The sequence below is a fragment of the Corvus hawaiiensis genome, chromosome 30 (assembly GCF_020740725.1).
Source record: "Corvus hawaiiensis isolate bCorHaw1 chromosome 30, bCorHaw1.pri.cur, whole genome shotgun sequence".
NCBI lineage: Eukaryota > Metazoa > Chordata > Aves > Passeriformes > Corvidae > Corvus > Corvus hawaiiensis.
Genome location: NC_063242.1, coordinates 182,356 through 199,350, shown reverse-complemented (window position 1 = coordinate 199,350; position 16,995 = coordinate 182,356). Strand labels below are relative to the sequence as shown.

At 35.9% G+C, this 16,995-nt stretch overlaps 1 protein-coding gene across 4 annotated transcripts in view; it reads left to right on the top strand.

Moving 5' to 3' along the window:
- The window catches only part of PTPN3 (protein tyrosine phosphatase non-receptor type 3), a 165,064-nt gene that overhangs the window by 82,814 nt on the left and 65,255 nt on the right, over positions 1-16,995 (top strand). For 3 of the 4 annotated variants that reach the window (XM_048289437.1, XM_048289436.1, XM_048289438.1), the window contains exons 7-9: positions 712-764; positions 9,640-9,760; positions 13,500-13,587. In XM_048289437.1, coding sequence (XP_048145394.1) covers positions 712-764; positions 9,640-9,760; positions 13,500-13,587 — 262 coding nt within the window. Of the gene's footprint in view, positions 1-711; positions 765-9,639; positions 9,761-13,499; positions 13,588-16,995 lie in introns of those variants that run through there. The other variant, XM_048289439.1, reaches the window with a different exon arrangement.

Genomic DNA, 16,995 nt, shown 5'->3' with positions numbered 1-16,995 from the left:
AATGAGCTGTAGAAGATGCTGTATGTCAACAGGCACAATATCAGCCACAGAGATATTTATGCAAGGCTTGGTGTGCCTGGCATGGAATTCCAAACCTGGGGACCCGCTGCCTAGTGCAGTAATCAGGAGGGAGTATCAAAGGGCAGTTCACGCTATTATTTCTCATGATTTCAGGGTTTTATAACCTATATGGTAGGCATATACCCAGTGATTTCTTTGGCTGTGATTTCTGTGTGTTTGTGCATTAAAAAAAAAAATAAAAAGGAAAACGTGGTCCACGTACTTGATGTCAGGTGTCAATTGCCTATAGGTGTTGGCTTTTTTCTTTTTTAGTCAGTTTTGGTCATAAGATCAGAGCTGTCTTTGTGCTTGGCATTTGTCTAATTTTAGAGTTTGTGTCTGGTTTTAAATATACCAGAATGCAGCTATTAAAGTAATGTCCAGAGCTCCATAAAAATCTCTTCTCTTTTTTCTGTCCCAAATAAGCATCCAGCAAGAATTTTAGCATGTTCTTTTCTGATTAGTTACTACCATTCACTTAAGGAACTGTTTAATATCCAGTTGTACTGTGCTGTAACAATCAAACTTAGAAAACATCAGATACTCTTTGAAGCTAAATTAGTCTTCTCATACTGAACTATTTGTGAGACATTTTTAATAAGATGTATGTACAGCCTATGTCTAAATAAAATTATTTCCTCACCTTTCCAGGTTGTCATGCCCCATTAGTTCTGCTGTTGTCCTGGCATCATATGCAGTACAATGTAAGTAATAACCAATCATTATTTTGTTAATAAATTTATTTGACCAACTACCTTCTTGGCTGTTCACCAGTGAAAAGTCAGGAGAGTTTTCTTTCCTTATCTGTTTGTGCAGAGTATTCAATATGCAGGTGCAGGTTATTAAAGCAGCCTCCAGAGACAGTCTGCATAGAAAAAACATACTTTTTAGGCCTGTCAAAGAAAAAAAGTTGATACAAGAGTAATGCTGTTATTTATGTGTGCCTCTACTGCTGACAAAAAATCAGGTTTGCATTGTCAGTGGAAACAGTGAAACTTACTGTGTGTTACAATAGCTACGGGAAAGCATTCCAAGGGAATAAGTGGTCGTCCAGAGAACAGTTAAGAGGAAGGTAAACTCATGATTAAGAAGCTACAGTGCTCTTACATAATGTTTGTTTCATGGAATTTGGTTTGTTAGTTGTGTAAAACTGGCCCTTTGCAATACATTCAAGGTGAGTTTACATATAAGAACTTACATCCTTCTCATCTGCCTTCAACTGGCAAAAAAATTCAAATGATGATACTAGAAAAACATCGTCTGTAGGAAAACCAAATTGGAGTCTGATCCAATGTCTCACAAGCATCCTCAACAGATAGTGAAAAACAGCTGGAGGAAGACCTTTCTCATTAAACAAATAAAGAAAAAAAAATCAGGTTGAGGGTTTATTGGAGTTTGCATATTTGTTAAAATAGTCAGGGGAAAGTATGCAAGAATAGTTGTGTAATTATTTGGCTGAATCTCATTTCTTTTATGGAAAGGCTAACAAGGCCCACAGAAACAATTGAGGTAATTTTTGTTTGAAATAAAGACCAAGCTAAAGTAATTACAGTGTGGTTTTCAAAGAAGAATGTGATAAACTCTTAGTATCTCTCAAAGCCATAAGAATCTCTGAAACATTTGCTTTTATGTTTAAACATGTCATATGTTGCACCCTTTTATAAAATGAAACCGTAATCAGATTCAAGCTTCAGTAAGAACAGTTGAAACCAGAAAAATTTTCCATAGTAGGTGGCAGTTCCAATTTTGTAGCCAAATGAAGTTCATCCTGCTCTGGTGTTCCTGAGGCCCAGTAAGGGCACTTGAAGGCTGAAACACTCTGCACCATTAGGATTGTTAAATGAACTATTGGTGATCCAATTGTGCTAAAGCTCAAAAATGAAGAATGCAAAGGTTTTATTACAAAGTGAAGTTAATAATGCCATATCTAGTGTACTCCAAATCCCCAAGTAGTTCCTGTTTCTCTTTCAGTTTTGTGACTGTTCCCTTTTTAGTGTTTTTAGGATAGGATACCTACTAATGCAGTTATCTGCATTAAAGGAAAATGATAGGACAGTGAAGATTGTCAAAGGGTGCTAGTGTGTTTTAATCTTTCATGGTGGATTCTGGATTTTCCATTGAGCTATTTGCCTGTTTTTTCTCACTCCTGATAGTGCTGCTTTTACCAGATGGTGGGGTTATTTTTTGGTTTCTTTTACTTTTTAATTAAAAAAAAGCCAAAACACAAAAAACCGCAAACCCAAAAGTAACCTTTTTTTTTCTATCTGATGTCCTTTCTGTTGCTATTTGTATGATACTGATATTTATTCTCTTCATTGGTAAAGAATGAAATGTTTAATAGGAAGACATATTCCCTCAAGGTTTTCTTTTTTTTTTTTGTTTGCTTCTGGTGATGATGGCATAGGAAAGACATTTTTGAAATCTGAGGGTTTCAGTCTCCTTACTCAGTCATGTTTGCTGTGATTCCTGTCAACTGAAATCATTTTAAGTAGTTTTCTATTAGTGTTTTAATTTCTAATCATACTTAGTAAGGAGAGCTGAAGTTCTTGGGTATGAGGTAGCTGCTTATGAGAAATCCATTGCCTGAGGTAGCCATGAATCAATTCTACCTGAGCTGTTTACTGCCACTTCTTGGAAACTTTCAGGCTGCTCTCTCCTTCTGTAGCTTTCCTTGTATGCAGAAGGGGAAATCCTTGTTGTCTGACAACATTGTGTGTTGTTTATTTAAAAGGTGTAGCAGTTGTTGCTGATGGGAGGGCTGAAGCAGATCTCTTTCACAGTGTATGAAGTCTGGTGTTTGATATTTCTGCTCTTGCTTATAAACTACAGTTTTTCCATGTGCTGGTTGTATGGCTGGCCTTCAGAGGCTTTGTATGAGTTTTGCAAGGGGACAGTTTTTGGTGGTATCTACTGTGTTGCTGGAATGCTGCTTCTCTGTAGTGCCCTTTGTGCAGGCATTTGGGTTCAGCACTGTGGTTCTGAAATAAAGCTCTGACACGTCCCTCTGCCCTGCTGCAGCACACCCTGCGTTGCCTGCTGGTGCTAAGTTACAGGGGAATGCAAGTGGGTGTGAATACTGTGTCTAAATAACATGTGACTGAACCTGATTACGGACATAGTTCAGACACTACAAGAATAAGTTGTTGGTGTATTATCAGGAATGTGCTTTGTGACAAAATGATCAGTGGATTTTGAAATCTTTTTTTTAAGAACAACTTCTTAAGGTGCATTTCAAATAATTTCATCATTGTGAAGTTGGAGGGATACACTCATATCAAAAAATCTTAATGATAAATCCTGTGTTTTTACTAGTGTAAAATGGGAATAATGTACCATCTATAAAACCAAATAAGGAAACCTATATAGTACATCTATTCCTTTTTTTTATTTCAAATGTCACAAAGCTGATTTAGCACCACTTGTTTTTTATCACTTCAGGTGGCAAATTGCCATTTCTAGGCCATTGTTTAAATGCCCAGCTGCTGGTATGTGAGAAGTCCCATGGGTTTCTTGAGAATATGCTCTTATGTTAATAAATCCATTGCTGACTTGCGCCTTGAATCTGAAGCCCAGCAATAAAGCCAACAAAGATGTTATGAATGCTTCTAAGCTTGTTTTTTTTCCTGAGCATCTGTTGCTCTTGTTTCCGGTGCTATTGCTCCTCTTGGCCCTGAGTTGAGAACCAGGAATTATCTATAGCACACTGCTGTCTGTCTTTGGGAGTTTGTTCAGAAAGGGATTGACTGGTTGCTAGCGATTCAAATGGACTTTAACCTCCTCTAAGGGAAGGAAGGCTAGTGAGGATGAGGAGTCAAGGAAAGCTGAGCTTAGTGTGAAAGTCTCTCAGGAACTGGGAATAAGAGAGTTAGAATTTTGGGAATGCCATAAGACTGATATCCCAGAGGGCTGTAAGACTCAGAGAAATAGCAACAACAGCTCCTTAGTGAGGCCTGATTCTTTCTTCTAACTTGCCTTAATTTTGCCTCAGTTTATTAGAAATTAAGTTGAAACCTCTGACTTCCTACTTTATGGAGACGTCTCTCTTTTCATGTTTAGCATTTGGGGATTTTTCTCTGTGTGTGCTCCCCACCCACGCTTCCTTGAAGTGAAATAGTGTTCAGAAGGACATCACGTGTAAGCTGAGAGATTTCCTTACAGATCAGCCAGGTTTCTGCCTCTTTCCAGGGCATCTTTAACCCTTGTGCCTTCGAATCAAAATCAGACTGGATTAATAGAGAGAACTTTGAGCTGAATTTCCAGTATTTGAAATTACTTACTAGATGTGTTGGGTAGTCTGAGGACTGTGTGCATGTCACATCTGTTCTTCTGAAGCCTGCATGTGTGCTGTTCAGTCACAGGTACCTTTTATCCTATCTTACGGCACTTGTCATCAGCAGTGCCAGTGTTATATGTGTGATGGTCATGAAACTCACAATACAAGAATCAGCTTGGAGAGATTAATTGAAATACATTCCCATTTCCCTTCCATATGGTTCACTGAATTCTAGATTGCTGCTCCTGAGCTTGCTAGCATCTCTGTACAGCAGATCTTCGAAGAGTGTTCTGATTGTTTATATACAGAAACTTTCCAGCTCTTTTGGGCTGGTTTTCCTTAATTATATTTTACAGTTGTGTTAGGCAATACAGAGGCCACTTCAGGAGATCATTGCTTCTAGTATTGTTTATGTGATGGTCTTCCATTAAGCCACAAATAGTCTTTTGAACTGTAACACTTCAAAACAAGGTACAATCTCCAGAGTGGAGAACCCCAGATTGGGATATTGGCCAGTGCTGTAGCTGAAGGAGCTGACTTTCTGCAGTGCCTCATAGACTTGATACTATTCTTCTGTATTTTTAAGTTGGATGAGCCTATTAAGTATTTTTGTGTAACATAACAAAAAAGGGGGAAAAAAGAGTTTCCCAAGGTCAAGGTCCATGTAACACACTATTATACTCATGGTAACAGCCATAAGTTGCGCTACAGAAGGTTTAGGCTCTGTATTAGGAAAAATTTCTTCACCAAAAGGGTTGTCAGGCTTTGGAAGAGGCTGTTCAGGGAAGTCGTGGAGTCATCATCCCAGGAGGTATTTAAAAAATGTGTAGATGTGGCACTGAGGGACATGTTTTAGTGGTGGTCTTAGCAGTGCTGGGTTAAGGGATGGACTCTAGGATCTTAGAGGTCTTGTCCAACCTAAATGATTTTGTGATTCTCAAGTGAGTAGTGGTGAATGCTGAGAGACAACATATATGGCAGAGGACCAGATGTATTAGTTTGGCAAAATCTCACAATGTTTTGGGAGTACTGATAACTATTCCTTTAAGTCTTTTATCCCAATACTTTCTCAAAATGAATACTCTTTGTACTTTGGATTACACTTTGCTTTTCTCAATACTTTTTTTGATTGTGTTTGTATGGTTTCTGAAGTACATGTTGTATTTGAAATGCAGAAGCAGCAACTCAGTATAATTTATAGTTTCTAATTTGCTTTTTCCTTTTCCTTGAGACTATTCTTTTGTGTTGTTGTTTAACTGTGTCTGGGTTTTGAGCTGCTGATTTTTATTTTTTAGTCTTTTAATAAAAGGCATTACAATGATTGGCTCATTTTTCATTCTGGAGTGGTAAATAACTAGGAGACTACCATTGTGTGTGCATAGTTTTCTTTTTTTTTCCCCTACAAATGTTTCTTTGTTTTTATTAATGCCTAATTTCTCATTCTGTCTTACCACAAAATGGCTAGCTGTTGTAAGTGGTCATAAGCAGCTATTTACAGTCATGCCTAGGCTGAACATTTTGTAAGGGCTCTTGAGTGTGAAGCATTATTTCCTTTTACAAAACAAGTTACTTTTAACTCACATGATAGCTAGTTCTACTTGTCCAGTAGGGACATCACAATTACTTAGTGGCTGAGTGGGTTAGTGTTTGTGTTCTCATCCTTATTTGGATACAGGTTCCACTTGTTGAAACACCTTTCCTTCTCTCAACATTCACTTCTGAGGGTTTTGGTCCTTTTGGGAATTTCTCTCTGAAAACCTTTTTCAACATGGTGTCTTTTTGCTCATTCCAATGGACCTTTTTAGTCTATCTTTAACAAGTGTTTCCATTTCTATGTTGGTTCTTCGAAACTGAATTCTGCTGTAGCAACTTGTTTTCAGATTCCAGAGACATTTTAATACTTGAATACTTTGTAGTTACTGTTGAGAAACAGTTTATGTAAGGAAGTTCACCTTTCTTCCGTTCTCTTTTTGTGCCAAAAAACAATCACTTAAAATTTCTAATCTGATTAAACTGTATAAATTAAGATATTTTCTTTTTGTACCTCAGGGCTCATATGAAGATAATCATTAGCCTTTAATACTACATTTCACCCTCATCTCAAGCATGTGAGTCATTATTGGTGTCCTGATTTGGAGGCCAGGCATGTGATCCTAACTGTGTTTTAATTCTGGACTACAGTTTTATACCTGAAGTTTTTTACAATTTATGTACTAGACTTGTCCTGTTGTTTGGTTATTTTCTGTTCCCATGGGAACCTGATCTTCATATGTAGTTATAATTTTTTTTTTAAAACAGGCAACTCAATTCACTTTTGTGCTTTATTCGTGTGACCTAAAATATTAAACTTGCAAAAATGTTACAAATTCAATATGAATCTGCTTGATTCTTTTCTAGTGCACTTCTCAGGTCTATAGAAAGTTTAAACCAGTTTTCAAAGACTAGCTTTCGGAGGCATTCCTTTGGATCAGTTTGTTCATATGATCTATGACTGGTTTCTCATCATGGTTAGCCATGAGCCATTCATACATTTCCCTTCTTATATCTGAAGTTACTTGAAACGCCCATGTGCAGAAATAGGTTCTGGTGCTATTACTTTGTATGCAATTTTTTAAAATATTATTTACAAGCAAAGTTTGTAGAATTGAAGAGCAGTATGTCATCTCCACCTTGAAGGATATCTGAACAAATTACTTTTGAAAAAAGTATGAAGAATATATAGCTTGTTTAGGCTTTAATAAGGCATAGAAAGATCCTATACTCTGTAAATATATATGAAAATACATATGATCTCAAGACTTGTATTTCAAACACTTATAAGCTCTTATTGTATTGAAAGTTTGTAGAGCTAGTGTTTTGGTATGTCAACATGGGTACTTGGCAATTGAATTCTTCTTTTACTAGAAATTAAAAGATAAATGTACTCTTTTTGTTGAATATGGCCTTATAAATGAATGGTCCATCATATTCCTGTCTTTGAAGCCTTTCATGTTAGATATAGAACTCTAAAATACAATATTCTGATATTCAAATATCAGAGGTTTCTTTGTTTTTTGACTCATCCTTGGTTCCATTTTCTCTCACTTTATATCATTTGCCAGTTATAATAAACTAAAGAGCAACAGTGGTCTAGAATGAATAAGGGTAAAAATATGCTTATTTTTATACTGTAACTTTATCTTCATTGAGTCAGTATCTGCTGACTTGTGATCAGAGCAGAAACTATGTCAGGAGAAACTCAGTTTAGAAGTAGGTCTTTAATATTTCCTGCCCTTCTCTTCTGGAGAAATCCAACAAAGAGATAGACGCGTCATGGGTTATTATTCTTGCCAACATCTTGATATGTCCTAACTTTTTTTTCCTACTTGGATAATTAAATCTTACCTAAGATCATTATTCTTGCAAGATGTTTCTCTTCTACTGTAACAGCTGGCTAGGGAGTTGGTGAAGCTAAATTGCTCCCCTTGTTGGCATGGCCTCAGGTAGCTAGGAGGAATAGGGGGAAAAAAAGCCAGAGTAGCCTATTTCGAAGATTAGAAAGAAGACTATACCTCAAAATGTATGAAGGAATAACAGTTGTCCTCTTTAGAGAAGGTAAAATTACAGTAAAAGTATCTTTTCCTATTGCAAAGAAAATTGAAGTAGAAAATTACGTTACCTTATTCCTGGCAATCTGGTCTTTTCCCGTTGGCAAGATTGGAATTCAAACTGGCTGCAACAAACTGTGATGATGTCGATTGTTTCATAGAAAAGATGGGTTATGTTAATGGTTTGCAAAGGAAAGGATCCTCAATCAACTACTATAATCTGTGAAATTGTGGGGTTTATTTTACACTGTTATTAGCATTCTACTTAGTTTTAGAGGTTCCCAATTTTTGCTTTTATCATTGTTGCTTTTGTCTTAGCCTTGGCAGGCTTGGGCTTTTGTTAATATATGGATATTCCTAAAAATTATTTCAGTGTCTTGTGATACTTCTGCATCTTCTGGCTCGGTTTTGTTTCTTTTTTGTTTGTTTTGGTTTGGTTTTTCTCTTTCTTGCTACTGTATTCTTCTTCAGATAATTTGACAGTAATGTTCAAATATGTGGTTTGGTTTTAATGGTAAATATTTAGTCCTTTGCCTGCCATTTTGCTAACTAATTTAAAGTTCATGCTACCTTTGAAAAGAAAGAACTAAGCATGCAAGAACATCTGCATTCAAGGTAAATTGGTTACTCTTTATCCTTCCCTTTTTTATTTAAATATTTCTCTTGGTGCAAACAATTAATTGTGCAACACTATTAGCTTTTGACTGCATTTGCCTGGGAATTGTTTTGTATCATAGTAGTTCCATTTTCTGGGCCATATAAATCACGCTGTTTGAATATATGTGGCGAATATTAGTTATCCCCTGCATTACAGATCCTACATAATTACTGCAGATGTAAGTTATTTCTGATGTGCCTCTCCTGCCCCTCAACTTGAATCATTTAAATATCTCTTTTTTACTTTTGCTTTATATTTTCTGGAAAATATTGGTAGTATTAATGATAGTATATCCTAAAAGTGCGCTCTTGAACTTTGATTTACTTGAGGGGCTTTCTATGCTGAGTTGTTTGCAGCCTATCAGTTACCTTCTTTTGTGTTAATTTGCAAGCCATACCAATAACTTCTGGAAAACTTTAAGGCTTTATATTCACTATTTCATGCTCCTTACAAAAAAGAAGACTAGTACAGGTTATAGTTATTTACCTTTTGTAGCAGCTTGATAATATTATCTGTAAATCAGCAGTTATTTCACATGTTCTGTTAAGTAATTCAGAGCTGAATTTCTAGGACAGTGCCATAGTTGGTAGTAAAGTGATTTCCACCTGAATTTGTGAAGAGGAGATGCTTTTTAAGTGACAGGTCTTTTTGAAGACTTCTAATATGTTATAGTCAAGTAAATGTGTCAAATTGATTTCATTTGCCCTCTCTTACTGAAGCAATTTGGTGTTCTCTGATGTTACAGTACTGCACGTCTGTGCTGGCTCGGCACGTGATGTCTGTCTGGTGCTGTTACAGCTTATGGTGCAAAAGAGGGGCTATATAAGTAGCTAAATAGAGTACTGAGTCATTCAGTACCTGAGATTATAGTTATGGTTAGTGTATTTTGGAAAAAATCTTACTTCACTGGTGTCATACAATTCCCTGTGTATGTTGGGAAATAATTGGTAATTCCTGCATTGCCCCATATGTGTCCATGTTTTAATGAGAAGGAATTTCTTCTAAACAACAATCCAATTAACTATGAAAACTTTGTATATGTGTTTCTTGTTTCTTAACAGCACAACTTGGAGACTATAATGCTTCAGTGCATTGTTCAGGATATCTGTCAAATTACAACTTTATACCGGAGCAGAACAAAGATTTTCTTACCAAAGTAGAAACGCTACATGAGCAACACAGGTAACATGAACTTTTAGTTCTCTCTCACCTCTTGAGCTTTTAAAGAAAGAAAAGATGTCAAAAGGAAGACTCAAGTTCTTAGTACTTTCATTACAACAGCCAGTTGTATTTCATATAGCTTCTGTTAAATGAAATAGTTGGATTTAGCATAGAGGTGCTAGATTAATTATATTCAGAGTATGATGCTAATGTGCTGAAACATTTAAATAAATTTCTAGTTATAACCTCCAGTAGATCAGTTAGCCTTATACATTGTTAAAGGCAACAATCACTATACTAGATGTTTGAGGGGTTTTCTGGGTGAAGGACATTTGATCATTTTTCAAATTCTGTAATGTTTTTTTTGTCTATATATGTGGAAAAAAACTCCAATAAACACCATAACCATAAAACACCTCAATGAACTTTGTGCTATCGCTCCCTTCTCCTGAGTGTAATATGAAGGCTGTAACAGAATATTCCAGTCAGTGTGCTGCTAATTATTTTTTCTGACTCTGCTGATTTGTCTCTTGTAAGACTGCAGCTTTGGAATTAGTGGTGTTGATCAGATACTTGCAAGCTGAATGCAAATATGCCAATCTAAGAAATTGTCTGTGAGCAAATGAAATCCAAATCTCTGTAGACTTGTTTTCTCTGTTTGTATGTTAACTTCAGCAGAGCTAATTCCCCACTGTCTTAGTTTCTTTGATTTATACCCTGAAATATTTCCATTTTCATCTCTTCCTAATGTCCCTCAGCTGTTTTTTTTCTCAATACTCTTACTTTTCCCTCTATTTTCTTTACCGCTAGTGGGTGTAGTGAGTAGTTCTGAACTTCACATGTGCTCCCTCGCAGTTGAGAGCATGCATTGTCATTTATGGGGCAAAAGAAGATAACCACTGAACTCTGGACTCCAGCTGTCCTTTCTGTTGGAGGTACTAATCTGGACTGCTATCCAAACAGTTCATGTTTGGGCACAATAGCTGATGCCTCTACTCCTTCTGAATTAATTTGCAGTTTCCGGTAGGCTCAGTAGTTTTTTGAGGGGGACTTTTAGACAGGAGTGAAGAAATCTGCTTGTCTTTAGGAAGTAGTCATCTTGGAGACCACTGAGGGAAGTTTCTGAAGAGTCTTGGAGTGGCTGGTTTGAGCTCATGTATTTAGTGCTGTGGTAACAGGAGATATAAAACTGGTTATGTCCTGCAGAGGAAAGATCAGAAGTCACAATTGGTCCCGACTAAGATGTGGTGGGGTCTGTTGGAAAGGCTTCTTTCTTCTCTGGGTCCTTTCAGTGAAATCAATGCTTTCATTGAGTGTCTTTGGTAGAGTGAAGCCTTGATGACTGAGAAGTTTAACTTCTGTATTGGAATTATCAGAGGTGTTGGTAATTGAAGGTCTGAATAAAAATACTGAGTAGATTGGACTGGAAAAAGTGTTTCTTTATTGTTTTAACACCTTTTTTGAAACTTGGCCCTTAAGGCAAGTTTACTTCAGAGTGCAAGGAGAGGCAGACAAATTATTTTTTGTCCTGGAAGTATTTCCTGCATACTCCTTTAGAATTCATAGGGAATACTTATGTCTGGGACATGAATTTGACTAGATCAGTGCCAAGAACATACTTGACAAGAATGGTTCTGGTGTTCACCAGAGCTGCTGGGAAGGAAAGATAGAAAGGAAGAATTTAATTTTTCACCCATTGAGAGAACATTGTTGCTTTGGAATGAGAGTTCTGCTAATCTGGAGTAAATAATATTTGCTGTAAACCATGTAGGTTATCTGTAAATTATAATAGCTTTGAAATCAGTATTCTTAGCTTACAGGGTTTTAAAGCCAACTCTATAAGCATCTATTCTTTTTTCGTTCTTTAGTGTCTATCCTTTGGGAAACTTTCACACAGGAAAAGAAAAAGGCTTGAATTGCTGAAATACAGAATTGAGAAGTGATGTTATGTCTTGTGTTGTTATGTTTTGTAACTCAGTGCAAGGTTTCTGTTACCTAGGTTTTATGTTGGTTTGCAAAATCTGAGGAAGTATTCTCTGAACAAGTCCACATCACACTAACCAGTTTAGCTCAGTATGTAGCTGTTAAGAAAGCAACTATTGTCATATTGAACTGGTATATCTTCAGAAATTTTCCTTCTGTGTTCGTCCCTAAATCTATAGGGGGATTTTTCTGTATGTAATTGGTTTTAGTGTGTTTTTCCTGCTGTGTTTTACTTAGTCACATAAGCAGCCTGAGATCTTAGGATGCAGATATTGTCCAGATTGGTAAAGTTTTCATAGTGCTTGCTACATTCAGCTGTCGTTTGAATAGGATGCATTTGAAACTAAATAGAATGCTTATATTTAAGATGAGGTTCTTTAGTCTTTGGGTATCAACAACTATAAAAATTGGAAGCAAGACTAGTTTCCTCTTGCCTGTGTATCTCACTGAGTGATTATCATCTGCTTGGGGACATGAAGGTTTCATTTCACCTCTAATTGAGTAGGAGGGTGTAACAACAATAAGTGAAAAAACCTAAGTCTGTGCTGTGATATTTGCTGGCCCTTCAAGACACAAGGTCTGGTGTAGATGGAGTATGCAAGTTGAGAATTAAAATTTGCAGGCATATCCTGTTGGTGTGCAGCAGACTTTCTGAACAAAGTACTTGATGGAATTTTTTAAAATGACAGTAATGTATTCTTGCAAATATATTCAGCATCCTGTTATATAACAAAATGGCCATTTTGCATTGGTTTGCTTTTGTAATTTTCTGACACAGTTAAAGATATAAGATCTATTAAAATTTGTCAGGTGTCAGTAGTCAGTGTATGTGTAGATCTGAGAAACCACTTTAGCTCAGGATTGTGACAAACTGCTCTTTTTTTTTGTCTTTGCTCTTTTGTTGCCAATATTATGACATCCTCAAGCCACACTGACCATGGCTTTCTAGTTCAAGGTAGCTTTCAGTTTTCTGGAGCATGATGTAGTATTTCCTAGAATGGCTGTTTCACAGCACAGTATTTTGATGGCTTTGCATTTAAAAGGAGGGATATTAATTGAAAGCAATAGATGCTGGAATTCTTAACATAACTCAATGTTATGTTAGCTTTTTGCAGGCTGCACCTAAATTGCATTTGATTAATGTAATTTTATGCATGTTGTTTTGGAAGCTCACCTAGCAAAGAGTTGTTTTTACATGCACTTGGAGAAGCTTTCTTGAAGACAAGAAAGTCAAATTCTTGTATGTCTTAGCTGCAGGACAAAAAACGTGTTTTAGGACTTAGAGATTGTAGGTTAGTTAACTTGGATGGCTTTTCCTTGGTGAGTTTCATAACTTTAACTTTTAATCTGCTCTCTCCCCTTTATTTTATTAGTACATTCATGCTTCTAATCTTTCTTCTAAATGACTTCCTTCTGAGAGACTATGAAATACAGAATATTTATAGATACAGCTTCTTACTATAAAGTAAGATTTTATAGGGGAATAGTTTCCTCATCCCTTTGAACATAACAGATAAAAAAGATTTTTCTAAAAAGAGCTAGTCCAGAATGGCTAAGGTAATAAAATTGTGTATAATTCACTTAATTTTTTGAGAGTACTGAGCAGGGCTTTCACCAGTAGAGAATTCGTGGCACTACTTAATGAATGTGGGGTTATTTCTCAGACACTGGACTGTGGCATTCTTCTAGTTTTATGCATTTGGAATAAATATAATATAGTATCTTTTATTTTTGACTTGTCTGTGGTTCATATTTATTATTTTTCCCCTTCTTTTAGCGGCCTCAAGCAATCTGAAGCAGAATCCTGCTATATAAATATAGCACGAACACTTGAATTCTATGGAGTGGAATTGCACAGTGGTAGAGTATGTTTACATTGTAATTTTTCCCTTGGAAAGTAATTTTTTTTTTAATGTGAGTTAATAGCAGTAAAAAAAAAGTAGTATTTATGTATTGACTTTATCACATTTTATTTTTAATTAGAGGTGGGTAATTTTCCAATAACTTCTGTGTAACATAGGTGCTGGAATTTCAACCAAATAACCTAGAGCTCCTCAAAAGTGTAACAATGTATTTTTAAGATAAACTCTTTAATTATTGCAATATATTTTACTTAATAATTTTTCTAAGGTTTCTGAGTGTCTTAGTATGAATGAAAGTGAATGCTCTGTTTAGTGCTATTAGTTGGCAGGTGTTTTAAGAGTTTAATTTCTCTGAATTTCTAGCGCTCATTTCTTAAATGTTAAGAATATAGAGGGTTTTTGATTTCTTTTTGTTTAAATTCCTGTATTCCCTGATTCCAAGCTAAATCTGAGAAGTATTTAACAGCTTGAGAGATGACCACTAAAAATGTATTTGAAATCTTTTAGATACAGGGTGTGCATTGATAAGAAACATGTCCTAGTATTTCTCTGGCTACTGCTATTTAATTTTTTTACTACATTATTCATCTGAAGTCAATCCCCAAAATGCCTTTTTATTTGCATCCTAGTGTGCAAATTACCATTTGTGCTTCTATGCAATAGTAAATTGTTTTGGCATAAGGCTTGTAGTGTAAAAACTAAGGGAAGTGTACTATAGGTAATTGATTTCCTAGGTGAAGATGACTTCTAGTTTTAACATTTTTCCCAGTTTTGTTAATAATCCTGAAACTGAGAATTATAATGAAAAATTCTTAAATTTCTTTAATGATAAGGAAGAAATAGAATGAGTAATTTGCTTCCTTTCAGCATGATATTTTCTTCTTGTTTTTCTTTATGCTGCCACAAAAAAGTGAGTGTTGCATTGGATTTCTAGGATTCCTAAAATACTTCTATATGAAGCCACTGTAATTACATTCATATTCATGAGATGTAGTGCTCAAAAGGTAGAGGCTTTTTTTTTAAGAATGGAGAAAAGTGGAAAGGAAAGGAAATTATCCTATTAAATCTGACTTTGTATAGGTACACTATCTGTCCATTGGGTCATCTGTCACCTTTCTACTTTATTGAAGAAGCTCTTACATTTACACTTGAGATTTCACTGTATGCACTTAGCTTGATTGGACGTTTGCCTTTTAACTTCTATTATAGCCTAGTATTTTGATAAGCCAGCTTGAGTGCTAAGACTTCCACTATGTGTCTAGTCTCTTAATATTAATGGGATGCTGTTTCTGAAAGCTCTTCCAGTTTCCATTATCCTCCCTGAGCTGCAGGGCACTGAACTGCATGCAGGATGTCAGTAGTGGTCATACCAGTGCCAAGTAGTGAAGGTAGACTAGATTCAGACATTTTCAGCAAAATGAAATTTCACTGCATCTTGCTACTGTTTCAATTCAAAATAATAGCTTTATTGCAATTCAGTTTTTTTGAAGGATGAAATATTAGAAGTGATCTGTCTTTTCCAGAAGTTGAATTAGACATCTGTACATTTAGAAGCTGCTAGGAAGGAAATAGAAAGCAAACCAGAAAATATCATGCTACCTTTCAAACTGAGTTTCGATATCATTTGAATGTTGAACTTCATTCTTTGTCTCCCTTCCTTATCTCAAAGTGGGTAATGGAAAAAGAAAAGTACATAGAAGGATAACAATCATAAATGTTTTAAGGAAAAGCCTTCTGTAGCAGGTGAACAGCATGGAGGATGTGAATAGCCAACAATTTTTTTTACTCTTTTTTTTGCTTTGGTAATAAAAGATTTAAGGATCTTCAGTCTACCCAGAAAGAGACAGGTTTAAGTACAGGAATTTTGTCTGTAAGGCTGCAGCTGAACTGTAAGCATTACTGCTATTTTAATGGATGCCCAAGGTGAAATAGCTATCAGGAGCAGTTAGGCAGTCACTGGAGTCCATTAAACATAAAAGAAGCTTCTAAACCAGGAAATCCTCTAGCTGTAAATGACCAGAAGCTGAGAAGGGGAGTTGTTAGTAGGGGTGTAGTTGGTTGTCTCTGAAGTTTTGTACTTCCAAAACATCAGTTACAAGTCATTGTTTGGGTTGAATTCCATGAGGCAAACCTCTCAGCCGACATGGTATTGTTGGTTTTGCTCCTGGAGGCCTGTGAGAAATTTGCAGTGAAGGTTACAAGATGCTTCTTCACAGAGGCTACTCTGTCATGCCCCTGCTTTGGCAGGGATGTTTACAGTGCCTCCTGATATCCTCCCTCTACTCAGTACTGCTTTTAGATCATCCTTCCAGTTTTGTCACATCCCAGTGCCTTGAACAGATTTATCAGGGGCTAATTAAACTGTGTCTGTGAAAGGCTTTATCTCTGTGGATTCTGATGATCTTGTTCCTCTTAGATTGTGTATGGCAGAAGAACCAGGTAACACCTGGCTTTTATACTAATGGCCCAAAGAAGCTGGTACTCCTGTACTGGTGGTTGAGAGTTTGATACTTTTGGGTAATGTTTCTTGAAGAGCAGATATATATATAGTTTCCTTACTTTTTTTGTTTTATGATGCAAAGTTAAATATTTGACATAGGTGAACTTTCTTTTTAGCAACTTGCTAAACACGCAACTTTGATCTGAGCTCAGTTTTCATCTGCAGACACTTCTGCTTTTTTTCTGATGAAAAATCTGAACTGCTAAAATATTAAAAAATGCAATGGTGTTAGGAGACTCAGGAGAGTGAATTCAATATCTTAAAACTATATTGATATTTCTTGAATTCCTAATCTCCTTTTGACTCTGGACCACTATCCCATCTGCTCAATAATTAATCAGCTGTTAACTCATCTTTCATTTTTACTCAGAGAGTTGAAGATAGGAAATTTGTTGAATCAATATTATTTCCATATCTACAAAAATCAAGATGGTAATTGTAAATTAAATCAAATGTGAATCAGTTCTTAACTAGCTAGGTGCCTGGCATGATAATTTTTTATCTTTGCAACTTTTTTATTATTATATTCTTCATGTTACCTGTTTTTTTTTTTTATAAATATATGCATGTTATTTCTTAGTTGTTCAATTTAACAGCATAGATGTTTTGAAAGGGAGATAACTGCGCATCAGTATCATATTTCATATAAGACACCCTCTCTTTATGCTATTCCAACATCTCGGTTTTGTGTTTCTTAGTCTTAACACAAGAGAATTCATAGTAACAAGTAACATGGGAGATTAGTGGTTTGGACTGGTGAAGTGAAGGGTGAGGAATGAACTTTGTTCTGACAAAGCTTCTGGAGAAAATAGAGTAGTTTAGGCTAATTAATCCCTATCAAGTGTTTAGATAATCCTTTATTTCTGCTTAATCATGTCGATTTTCAGCCTTTACTCTTCAAGCTGTTTTTA